Source organism: Trichomycterus rosablanca, chromosome 25 (assembly GCF_030014385.1).
Source record: "Trichomycterus rosablanca isolate fTriRos1 chromosome 25, fTriRos1.hap1, whole genome shotgun sequence".
NCBI lineage: Eukaryota > Metazoa > Chordata > Actinopteri > Siluriformes > Trichomycteridae > Trichomycterus > Trichomycterus rosablanca.
In genome coordinates this window covers 14671513-14683858 of record NC_086012.1, presented here as the reverse complement: position 1 = coordinate 14683858, position 12346 = coordinate 14671513, and the positions used below count along the sequence as shown (strand labels likewise).

At 41.2% G+C, this 12346-nt stretch overlaps 1 protein-coding gene across 2 annotated transcripts in view; it reads left to right on the top strand.

The window, feature by feature from the left end:
* LOC134302755 (transcriptional repressor p66-alpha-like) overlaps window positions 1-12346 on the top strand; it is a 28598-nt gene that overhangs the window by 5750 nt on the left and 10502 nt on the right. For both annotated transcript variants that reach the window (XM_062987951.1, XM_062987950.1), the window contains exon 2: window positions 10663-10930. In XM_062987951.1, coding sequence (XP_062844021.1) covers window positions 10677-10930 — 254 coding nt within the window. In that variant the 5' untranslated portion in view covers window positions 10663-10676. The remainder of the gene's footprint in view (window positions 1-10662; window positions 10931-12346) is intronic.

The following is a 12346-nucleotide window of genomic DNA, read 5'->3' as shown; positions in this document are numbered from 1 at the left end:
AGGAAAACTCTAGACAGAGCGCCAATCCATCGCAGGGCTTCGGCCATCCCTCCCCTCAGACACAGCCAGTCATGTCTGTGTAGATGCCAAGACCACGAATAGCAGCACTGAGATTCAATCCCAGATCTAGCATAATAGACTTGTACACCACTGAATTGCATCTGTCAGCTCTTCAACAATTCAACAATGCAAAGCTGTTGAACTGTCTGGTGGGCAAGGGTTTCGATTTATGATTTGACCTTAATGCCAAACAGATTTTAAATTTAAGGCCAGTACCAGATTCATATCTTACTATAAAAACACAAATAAACTCAGTGGGAGGTTTAGCAAAATGGGCAACGCCAACAAAGATTTTTAAAAGATTGCACATAAATATATCATATTTTATCCTGACATGATAGGGCATTGGACTGGCAATAGATCAGATTTCTGTCCAAATTCTGCAATCGGTCAGCTCCTTAAACAAAGAACACATAATAAAACGGCATCTGAAAGATACAGGTTAGATGGTAGATATCCTGTTCTAAAATCATGGGTGTTAATATGGAGTTTACGGCTATAACAGCTTCCACTCCTCTATAACACCTCTCACAAGGTTTTGGAGTCCTTCTGAGAATTTGTTCCTTTTGAGTCAAAAGAACATTTGTGTGGTCAGGCATGTTCTTGGCCTTGAAGGCCTGTCATTATTTTACTTTTATACCCAAGTGCTCAGGTTACACAGCGGTCTATTACACTAGCCCACCAGCCCAGCGTTTCGAGTTCAAATCTCAGCTGTGCTATCGTCCCTCCAGGTGTGGCGGGGTGGCCAAAGCTTTGGGATGGATTGGCGCCCTGTCCTTGATTTTCCTGGCTTTGTCTAGCATCTGATCCAACCAGTGACAGAACTTTAGTTTCTAAATAATCTCTTTTAAAATCTCTTCCTAAAGTGGAAGCAGAAGTGTGTGTGTGTGTGTGTGTGTGTGTGTGTGTGTGTGTGTACACATGTGCATATTCAGATGGATAATGATAAGGGAGTTGGAGTTTTATTCTCTTCCTCAAGCTCCACCAGCATCTAAACCGATATATGTACACACACCCTAGTTAAAACCCTGCAGGAGGGAAGCTGTTACATCAGAAGCTTAAAATAACCCGTGTGGAAAAGCCTTCGTCTGACCTGGTAGGGGCATCTACTCCAGAAGAGAAAAAAAGGAAGGTTTGGATTTTTATAGGCAGTGAGGTAGCAAGACACTGGCAGGATATGTGGAAAATCTTCGGGCATTGGGTGAGGTTAACGGGGCCCACTGGCAAAAACATATAAATATATATAAAAATATAGCCATTAAATATAATATCTATTGTGAACACGCCTCGTTGCCACCTACAGCAGTGACGGTGGTCTCCGGAGCGAGACAGTTTTGATACAGAGAAGAACTCCACAGTGATGTAGCATGAGGGTGGCACGGTTGCTCAGTAGGTAGCACTGTCACCTCACAGCCACAAGGTCCTGGGTTCGATTCCCAGGTGGAGCGGTCCCTGTTCATTCTGTGTGGAGTTTGCACGTTCTCCCTGTGTCTGCGTGGGTTTCCTCCGGGAGCTCCGGTTTCCTCCCACAGTCTGTATTTATTGTACCAATTTGGATACATCCAAACATGGTGCTTCTTTTCACAGGCCAAATCGGAATCTAACAGAGCAGTAACACTTACGAACGGTCACACTTTGCTCTCTGTATTCCTCCTCCACCGCCTGTACCGTGCTTCATGTGTGTCTCGGACAGGTTGGCGCTGTTGGCGCTGCTGCAATTCTGGTTTAAATCCTGATCGTTTTGTCAGTAACTGTGCACTCCTGGTTTGCCCAATGCTTGATGCTGTTGAATAATAAGTGAATTACACTAGCCCATTACTGCTGGGATCTAGGGTTCAAAAATTCCAGCTGTGCTATCGGCCGGTCAGGCATGAACATGGCTGAGGGCACTGCATTGGATTGGTGTTCTGTCTGGAGTGTGTTACTACATTGCACCCGTGATTGTGGGGAAATCAGACCCTCTTTGACCCTGACAAGGATGAAGTTGTGGTAAAATAAAATTTCCAATCCTGGAGTGCTTTTCTCTTTGGTAGCAGGCTAGCAGCATTAGCATTAGCGCACAGAGTGAGTATCCTGAATATGATGATGTCTTAATTCCTTACTAATGTGAGGCTGCAGCTTCTGAGCTTTACAGATGGACGAACAGCCGTGTGGGTGTAAAATCAGCTCTTCCTTTGCATCAGGGTTACGTCTGCCTGCGTCTTTGCAATGCAATTAGCCTGGATTTGCTAATGATCATGAATGTTTTACGCCGCTGCATAATCAAGTGCTGCTGACATAATTGGCTGAAGAGAGCTCTACTGAAATCTGCTCCTGCATGTTCCTCATGATGAAATTAGCACTGCATGGAGACCGTCGTAGATGACTTCATGAGATCCACTGAACTCTCGTTAGCTGCTATGCTAGAGGACGACGGGCAGCCAAAGATGTTCTAGTTATTTTTTTAAATCATGTAACTTGCTGGAATGTTTGTCAGTTTTTTAATACTGTAGTGCAATTCTATAGCATGAATTGTGGCTATTTAACACACAGACATTTAAGTTCTGTGTTTTATTGGTTGACAACAATTTATAAATCATGTTGCGTCCTCCACCAAGCTTCACAGGTGGGATTTTGCTTTGGTTTTGAAGAACAGTGCTTTTTTTTATTTGAATAAATGAGTATGTTATTAGCGCATTGTGCTCATACTGTGACCTTTGCAGAATTATTATGTATATGTAACATTTTTTTTTTTTTTTTTTTTGTACAAAAATGATGTGGATATTTTGCATCATGTTTCAGTATGAAGGTAAACTGTTCTGTTTATTGTTTCATAATAACGACACTTTGATGTTGTCAGGATGAGCTTTAATACACAGACTTCATATTTATATTATGATTAGCATGCCATGTTTAGCTAGCAAAATGTAAAGAACTGTTTGTTACTGGATACAGTTTATATGTACATTCTGAATGTTAAACTGGTCTACAGAGTTTATGTTGGTCTTATTGGTTTACATCACTGCAGTGTTTATTGTACATTGAGCTTTGATAAACTGTGCTAGCCCACTACCACTGGGATTCACTACTGCTGGGATCCACTACCGCTGGGATTCACTACGGCTGGGATCCAGTACCAGTGGGAATCCCCAGCTGTGTTATCGACAGGAAGGACGTAAACATACAGCGATGATTGGATGTTTCTAACAGGTTTTGGTGCCCTGTTCAGGGTGTAGTACTACATAGTGGACAGTTATACCAGGGATTCTGACCAGGATAAAGCGGTGTTAAAACATGGCAATGAATGTAAATACAATTCTAAGGAAACTATTGGAAACACATTAGCTTTCAATATATAATCAGTGACCTGAATATATCAAATAATTACCAGAAAGTCCAGTCATTAGCTTCTATATAACTGTAGGTGAGACTGTAATGTGTATAATATTAAAATGTAATAGATAATAAATATGTAATTAGTGTTAAAAATATCAGGGTGTCACCTAAATACTGTATTTTTAAAAATTTGGAAAATCTTATGCAATACTGTCTTATGTTTGATAATCGTTTCGTTATCAATCATTGTGACGTCCCATTAGTATTAGCATTGTAAAAATATGACTTATATTACCCACCCTATTTCTTTGCATTTTTTTTGTATAGACGTTATACTTGATGTTGCCAGTTCTATCTCAATCCACCAACCTGGCTGTGTGTGTAAGAAACTGCGCCTTGTTTGGGATCCACATATATGAACTCTGCCCCGGGGGGACGTGAAACCTGATCCCTCGCTGCCATTTTAGCCCTAACTGACACTCCGCACATACACTGCAACATGTGGACTTGTTCTCTCTCTCTCTCTCTCTCCACCATCTGAATCGACGCCCTGGGCAATTTAGAAAACTGCCCATAACCGCTGGGCGGGGGTCAGTCCATCTAATCTAAACTGAATCGTGCAGGTCAGAGCTGTGGTCGAACAATCAGATCAGAGATCAGTCAGATTCGTTCAGCTGTCCGGTATGGCTTTGTTCGGGATGACTCACTTGTTTACCGTTTTTTCTCGTCCCCAGAATGGAAAGTCAAGGCGAGTTCTGTGAAGGAACTGAAGCCTGCAGAGACTCAACGCGGTTATCATTGACTGCTCCACATATCCGATCGGTCTACATTTAAGTCATCGATTGCCTGCTGTTAATAAGCAAAGTGTATATGTGCGTACGTGAAGCACCTTGCCTCCTGTTTCTTTCATAACGACTGGACCGAAGTCACATTTCAAGTTCAATGTCAAGAATTTTTAAGGTCATATTGTCCTGAATAATAAACCAAAAGCCGAGAGGTGTTTCCATCACAGAGTCTGTTTATATCCTGATACAAAGACACTTCAGTGGTTGTTTACATAAACAAAAGCTTTGTAAAATCAATTTTGAATCATAACTGACCAATAACCGTCAAGCTCATAGTGACCCATAAAATTATGAATTTTTCACCATGTTAAAAACTAGTATTACCGGCCGCTCTGGTGGCACAGTGGTCTAATATGCTAGCACACCAGAGCTGACATCTCGAACTCGTTGGTTCGAAGCTCGTTCAAAGCGAGGGCGCCGGAGGGGATTCCTCATAACTGATGCAATTACGACCTCTGCTGGCTAATTGATGGCGCCTGCACAGAGATAACGTGATCAGGGTGTGGCTCTCCGGGTATGAACTCGCCTGTGCAGGTGAAAAGATTCAGTCGGGTACTAAACACTTGTTGGAGGGGGCGTGTGTTAGTCACGGCTCTCCTCAGTCAGAGTGGAGGTCAGCATCAGTAGAGAGGGAGCGTAGATGACTAGATTGGGAGGAAAATTGGGGGAAAAATGCAAAACAAACTCAGGTCAGCAGTGCTACTGACTCGGCCGGGCTTCCATCACGCAGTCGTCCGTTTAAGTAAGAAAGGGAGGATGTGGTTTCTCCTCGCTATAGCTGCCATATGTGATCCCTGGTTCTGGTCTGGGCACTGGAAGTCACATGGAGCATTGAGTGTCTCTGTATGTAATATGGCTCTGAGTGGAAACTCATCACTGGCAGGGGATAAGAAGCGCCCTGTGACTGCATCCGAAAAACTGTGCTTTTCCAACACTTATTCGTTAAAATCCCTAATGAAATCATGTTCATAGCTTTTATGCACAAGCACAAACACTTCTGTGTTGTGATGTCATAAATGGTTTTGTGGGGGATAATCCGCTAGCACATCAGTGCCGCGATTTTGAGCTCTTGGGTTCGAATCTCAGCTCTGCTACCGGTCGGCTGGGCGCCCTCTAGCGGGTAAAATTGCCTAATGCCTGCAGCAGACAACATTGGCCTCCAGTCTGCTGGGTGGTAAAGAAAACTAAGGGGTGGAGGTGGGGTTATCAACACTGTGTAAGGACCCTAGTCGGCCAGGGCGCCTGTACAAAAAGTGGAGGAGCGCAGAGATCAGGGCATGGCTCTTTGTACACAAAGCCAACCTCACGTGCAAATTCACTGATGTATGCTTGAATAAGAAGGGATTGGTGGACTGTACACACAAAAGATGGAGAGTGTGTCAGGCGAATATACACCCTTCTTGAACGGCATTAGGGTCCCTAGTAGCGGATTGGCAACGATTACTTGGGAGAAAAAGGAGGAAAAATTCATTAAAACAATAAATTAAAAAATTAAATGATTATTTGGTTCTTTTACCCTTTGTTGTGGTGTGGTGTTTAAAGTTTTTGTGGAATGCTGGAACTATCTGGCCTAAAAGTTATATGAGTTCACTGCTTTATTTATTCACCGTTGTACTGTAGACCAGACTGTATAAGTTTAAATTTAGAATAGGTGGAATTGAGTTGGTTGGCCTTCCTTCACAGCCCAGCGTTTATTACGTTTCTGTAATAAAGGGGCAGTTGGTGCAGTTTTACCCTGACATGTTCCATATGAGCTGATTGTTCGCTTCCGCTGGGAACCCAGAGCGCTGACCTAAGCTGCACCCTATATAAGCAAATCCTGGCCAGAAACAACACGTCCATTGTAAGTCACTTGATAGAATGCGGTGGTGAAAGCACTGACCACCCTGTACTGATCTCAGACCTGTTCCACACTTTCTCTTCTCAATGATAGTTTGGCCTGACTGTACTGGTGCTTTAACTCAACCAAACCTCAAGTCAAGTTTCATTTTCATTTCAGCTGATCTCCACTTATAGTTTTTATTTACTTTGAGAATGAACAGGAAGCTATCATAGAGGAAAAAACAGTTAAAACCAATATCATTTCCTCAGTCTGATATTTTATCCAGGGCAACCCAGGGGCTCGGTGGGTAGCACTATCGGCTCACAGCAAGAAGGTCCTGAGTTCGACTCCCTGGTGGAGCTTGCATGTTTTTACTGTGTCTGTGTGGGTTTCCCCCAGATGCTCAGGTTTCCTCCGGTTTAATTGGAGATACAAAATTGTCTCTAGTTTGAGTGTATGTGAATGTGTGTGTGTGTGTGTGTGTGTGTGTGTGTGTGTGTGTGTGTTTACCCTGCAGTTCTTTTATATACAGTATTTTTAAGGAACAGCCTAAATTTGTAAGTACTGTCCGGTTTTGTGCTGGCGGTGGTAGCACAGTGGTTAAAATACTCGACTTGTAATCAAAAGGTTGATGGTTTAAGCCCCACCACTGCCAGGCTGCTGCTGTTGGGCCCTTGAGCAAGGCCCTTAAATTTCAATTGCTCAGATTGTATACTGTCATAGAACTGTAAATCGCTTTGTTTAAAGGCCTGCTAAATGCTGAAAATGTACATGTAAATGTCACTGATTAATAGATCGTATATATATCTCTGATAAAGGACTGACTGTGTGCCCTGCAGTCCCCTATAGTCCCAAAAAACAATCCCAAGCAATGAGGTTGTGTCTTCGTAATGTGGACCGCAAGGCTTACAGCATCTATTTACTCCATCAGTGTGTTTGTGCTATGTCTCTAGAGAGCTACATCACCTTCACCTACTTCTTCCCTGACCTCATTCAACCTGTGTCGTAATGAGACGACACGGTGTCTGGTTTCACCGAGCTAAATTCATTTCTTTCAACTCGGAACCCTTAAATAAAGATAACTGTAATATAGGCTGGTGCTTTACGGGGCTCAACTGTTGAACCAACATTAACAGTGCTGCTTTAGTCTTCTGCTCATCCTTATACAGCACACACACTCATTTCTTCTGAGGACTCGTGTTTAGGAATGCCGTGTGGCGTCTCTCATGGACAAAGCCGTCCGTTTGTGTGTGTGTCCTCATCTCACTTACTATGACGCTTTATGGCACGGCGCATAAAGGGTTAAAACCTCTCTCCTTCACACACACACATACCAGTTCAAACCAGTTCTTAGGAAAGTGCTTTGTATGGCTCACTGAATTCTGGAAGGGGTCATGTGTGGCAGTGATGTCACAGAGTGAAAGAGAGAAAGAACTTGAGTCAGCTCTTTATCAATTGATTGATTGTGTGTGTGTGTGTGTGTGTGCACTGTGAAAGGGTTAATATTATATTTAGCCATTTTTTCTAAGCTGAAGCTCAGCGTGCAAATGAGGCTCTAGAACGTTCTTTTTTCCTGACTTCATTACCGAGCACCTATAACCCCCACTTAAAAGGAGACACCAGTTCTTTTTGTGTGTTGTATTGTGATTCCTGTCAGGTGTGGGTGCCTTTACGAACCATAAAAATTCACTTACTGTTTAATACTTACAATACATTCGCGCCACAAATTATTTTAATCTTATATGTGTGGTAGTACTGTATCTCTTACTGATTGTTGTCCAAGCAATTTTGAATTAACACCCTAATATATTACAAAGATTCAGTGAATCGTTTGTCTCTACTAAAGCAAATAACTACTAGGAACAAAAGGGGGTTGTGCTGAATTCTGATTGGTTGAGGTTTCACTTTTAATTTGCACAAAGTCGCCTTAATTTGCATTGCTAATGGTCGCTGAAGGTTCTATACATCCCCAGCTCCTATAGAAACAATATGACTTATGCTTCTCTGCTGAAGTGAACCCTAGAATTGTAGTTTTTTTTGGTAAAGTGGGTCATTTTTTGTACTATGTAAGGGATTTGCATCACTGATTGATTATGTTTTGCTGTATTAACTGCTGTAGTTTTTACATTTTATATTTCCGTGTATCCATTAGTTTGTCTGATCAGCAGCGAAAGTGATAAACTTCACCCGTCATTTACACAGAGAGGTGCACCCATCACCTTGCAGAAGTAATAGGTTAAAGTTCACCTATTAAAGACATTCTAAAACACTTTCTTTGGAAAAACAAACAAAAAAACGCAATACATGGTTACTGTTTTACTCAAACTTTGATATAACTATTGTCAAACGGCGCTAATTTAATACTCTGTTTTCTTTATAATAGGTTTAGAATGGAAAAATGTGCAGTTATTTATATGCAGTTTTACCACATTAAGTCATGTTAGGCTTTTTCTTTCAGCCTGTGGTCACTTGAAAGAGACAAGAAATACATGCAACACACATACACATAACAAACTGATGGTTGATGATGAATTGGATATATGTAACCAATGTGTGTGTTAAAACAATAATGTGGTCAATCTCAAAGCTGCGCTGCGACTCAGAAGATAAAACATTTATTTTTACCTCCTACATTTGTTTTGTTTTAAAACGGCGCAGCGTGAACACAGTAGTAACAGGAAATTTCGCGCTACCGCTGTTCAACATTACATCTTTAAGCCTCTCTCAAGCCAGACGTTTCATCCCAAACTAAACAGCCCCATGTCCCTCTGTATGAAACCTCTGACTGTCCATAACAATCAGAAATCTGCAAAGTAGTTTCACACACCTGCATTTTAGAGAAAAATGATCAGGGATTCAAGATTGGTGAAAGAAACATTAGTGACCTTCAATATGTGGATGACGTAACACTCATTGCAGTAGATCTGAAAGGCACCTCAAGGCCCTTATGAGAAAAGCTAAAGACCAGTAAAAAGATGGGAAATTGGCTCAGATTAAAAAAGACAAAAGTCATGACAACAGGAAAGACTGATAAACTCATAATTGATGGAGATGTCAGACTGGTGGACATGTTGTGCCTACATTCATTATTAACAAAAGGCTTCAGCAGTCAGGAAATACGACACAGACACAGACTGGCATTAAAGAGAACAAGAATGAAGGAACTGAAAAAGATCTTCAAATGTAAAGATCTGTCTCTTCAAACAAAGATCAGAATGGTCCAGGCTATGATCAGGACTATGACCTACTCTGTGGTTCTTTATGAATGTAAATGCTAGACAATATGAATGTTGATGCTTTTGTATCTTGTTGCTGTCAAAGACTTCCATTGGACATCAAAGAAGCAAACAAATGGATTCTCGCACCTCTCACTTGAAGCCCAGATGAACCAAGCTGAAGCTCTTATTATGGACACATTATGAGAAGAAGCAGTTCATTGGATAAGACAATTATACTTCAAAGAGTTGAAGGTAAAAGAGGGAAATGACAGCCAGCGACGTGATGGATGGAGACAATTATAGACACAATGAACAAGCCATTAAAAAGCCTGAAGCAAAACAGAAGACATTATTTTCTGGAGAAACACTAGCCGTATGGTCATTAGGATTCGGAATTGAATGAATGACAATAATAATAACACACACACTCTTGTTAGCAATATAAGCTACAAATGTTACATTTACAAGCAACAATTCGACCAAAACAGTAATACGTACATTTATTTGGTTACACAAGATCCATCAGTTCAAGTCTTTACAGTCAAACACAGTCATGGACACTTTTGTATCTCCAATTCACCTCACTTGAATGTCTTTGGACTGTGGGAGGAAACCGGAGCACCCGTAGGAAACCTACACAGACACGGGGAGAACATGCAAACTCAACACAGAAAGGAGCCGGACCGCTCCACCCAGGGAATTGAACCCAGGACCCTCTTGCTGTAAGGCGACAGTGCCGCCCAAGCGGTTATAAGACACGCTGGTTTTTAATGCTACATGTCAAATGAATGTAACACCAGTGGCATCATTACTGTTTTTACATATAATTTAGTGTAATAGGGTTAGGTTATCCATTGTATTTTTTATCACTGATAGGCATTGTGTGGTGCCCATGGAGCCGAGAGGGTTAAAAGCCTTGCTCATGGTCCAACAATGGCTGATTGGCAGAGCTGGGATTTGAACTTGCAGCGTTTCAGTTGGCCAGAGCTCTACTCACTGAGCTGCCATCATCCCTGTGTATCTATTTATGTTTATTAGGTTTTATTATCTGATGTACAGTATTGTAATATTAATATCCAGTGATTGTAGTGAGTTTCAAGTAGTGAACATGAAGTAAACATGTAGGCTTTATGTCTGTTATCTCTCAACTCCAGCTGAAGAGGTGTTGATGCCATGTTTCCTTTTAGACACGCCAACAGTCCTGGCCTCTTCAACGTACCTTATGATGTAGATGTCCACTTTACTCAGACCATTAGTGCACATTATCCCCCTTTTTAAATCTGCAGTGGGTCAGGGGTTACAGTGATGTCATTATGTTTATACGGTTCTCTCTAATAGACTGGATTATTGATTCCTTCTCTCTTTCTTGCTTCCTCTTTCTTTGTCTCTTGTTTTTTTCCAGCTCCAGGTGTGGCCATGTGTGACGAGGCGGTGCGGCAGACCCGGAGTCAGAAGCGAGCTCAGGAGCGGGACACGCTGCCTGTAGACTTGGATGTGAAGAAGATAAAGCTAGAGGGTGAAGGAGAAAAAGATGAGCGGCCAGTGCTGCGTCCCAGGCTAGACCCCTCGGTGCGTGGCTCCAGTATTTTGAGCACCGGCGAGGTGAAGGCCACAATTAAAGTGGAACTGCAGACCAAAGACGAGCCTGTAGACATGAGCACCACCAAAAGGTGAGAGATGCTCCACACTGTAAAGAGGTTGCAATAAGGTCAGTGACCAATCATAAACAAGTGTAAGCGTAGGTAACAAAGTGTTCATGTGAAGGTTATTACCAACACAGTAACCAGTTAATGACTCGTTACTAACCTTTACACTTTTCATGACTTGTTACTAATCCTTACATATGTTAACAACTTGTTTACTGTCCTTAACACTTGCTGTCTAGTCACTAACCCTTAGATGTTAGAAACTTGTTATTAACCTCTTGCAGTTTATACTGCTTAACAGCTTGTTACTAACCCTTAGACATTAGAAACTTTTTACTAACCTTTACACTTATTAACGACTTGTTACTAACCTTCACATTAGCAACTTTTTACTAACCTTTACGCTTATTAACGACTTGTTACTAAACCTTACCATAGCTTCTTACTAATCTGTACATAGGTTAACAACTTGTTACTGTACTTTGGACTTGTTAATGTCTTGTAACTAACTATTACACGTTAGTAGTTTTTTACTAACCTTTGCATTTATTAAAGGCTTATTACTAACCTTTACACATTAGCAGCTTATTACTAACCTTTACGCTTGTTAACAACTTGTTACTGTCCTTCACACTTGTTTACGGCGAATTACTAGCCCTTACGTAACAACTAGTTACTATCCTTTACAGTTGTTAATGACTTGTTACTAATCTTTACTCTTGTTAACAACATATTACTAACGCTTACGTAACAACTAGTTACTATCCTTTACAATTTTACAAGAGTTACTGACTAGTTACAAATTTTTACACTTGTTGACAACTTGTCACCTACATATCCAAGAGTAAACAATCATAACATGTCTTTTACAAGTGGAAAGGTTAGTAACACTGTAACGCTTGTGTCACTGGGCAGTGATAGCTCAGTGGTTAAGGTACTGGACTAGTAAACAGAAGGTTGCCGGTTCAAGCCCTGCCACCACCAAGTTGCCACTGTTGGGTCCCTGAGCAAGGCCCTTAACCGTCAATTGCTCATTGTGTTCAGCTCATTGTGTAAGTCACTTTGGATAAAAGCGTCTGCTAAATGCTGAAAATGTAAATGTTGTGTAATGCTCACTGACTAGTCAGAATCAAGTGTAAAGATTACTAACAAGTTGTAAACTCATATAAAGTTTGTAAAATAGTTCAAATTAAAACTCTGCTTACAGAAAGCTCTTGTAATTTTGATCTGAAATTGTGATTTGATAATTGTTAATAATTCTGATAACTTTGTAAAGGTGCTGTATAACGCAGACAATAATAGAGTAATAAACAAAGGGGTACAATATTGTAGTAGTTAGAACTTTTATGTTAATTTTTTTCTTTCATGTTGTGTCTTGTCGTATCATCTGAAGGGAGCAGACATGTTCAATTGTGGAGTAGAACCTTGTGATCTGAAGTG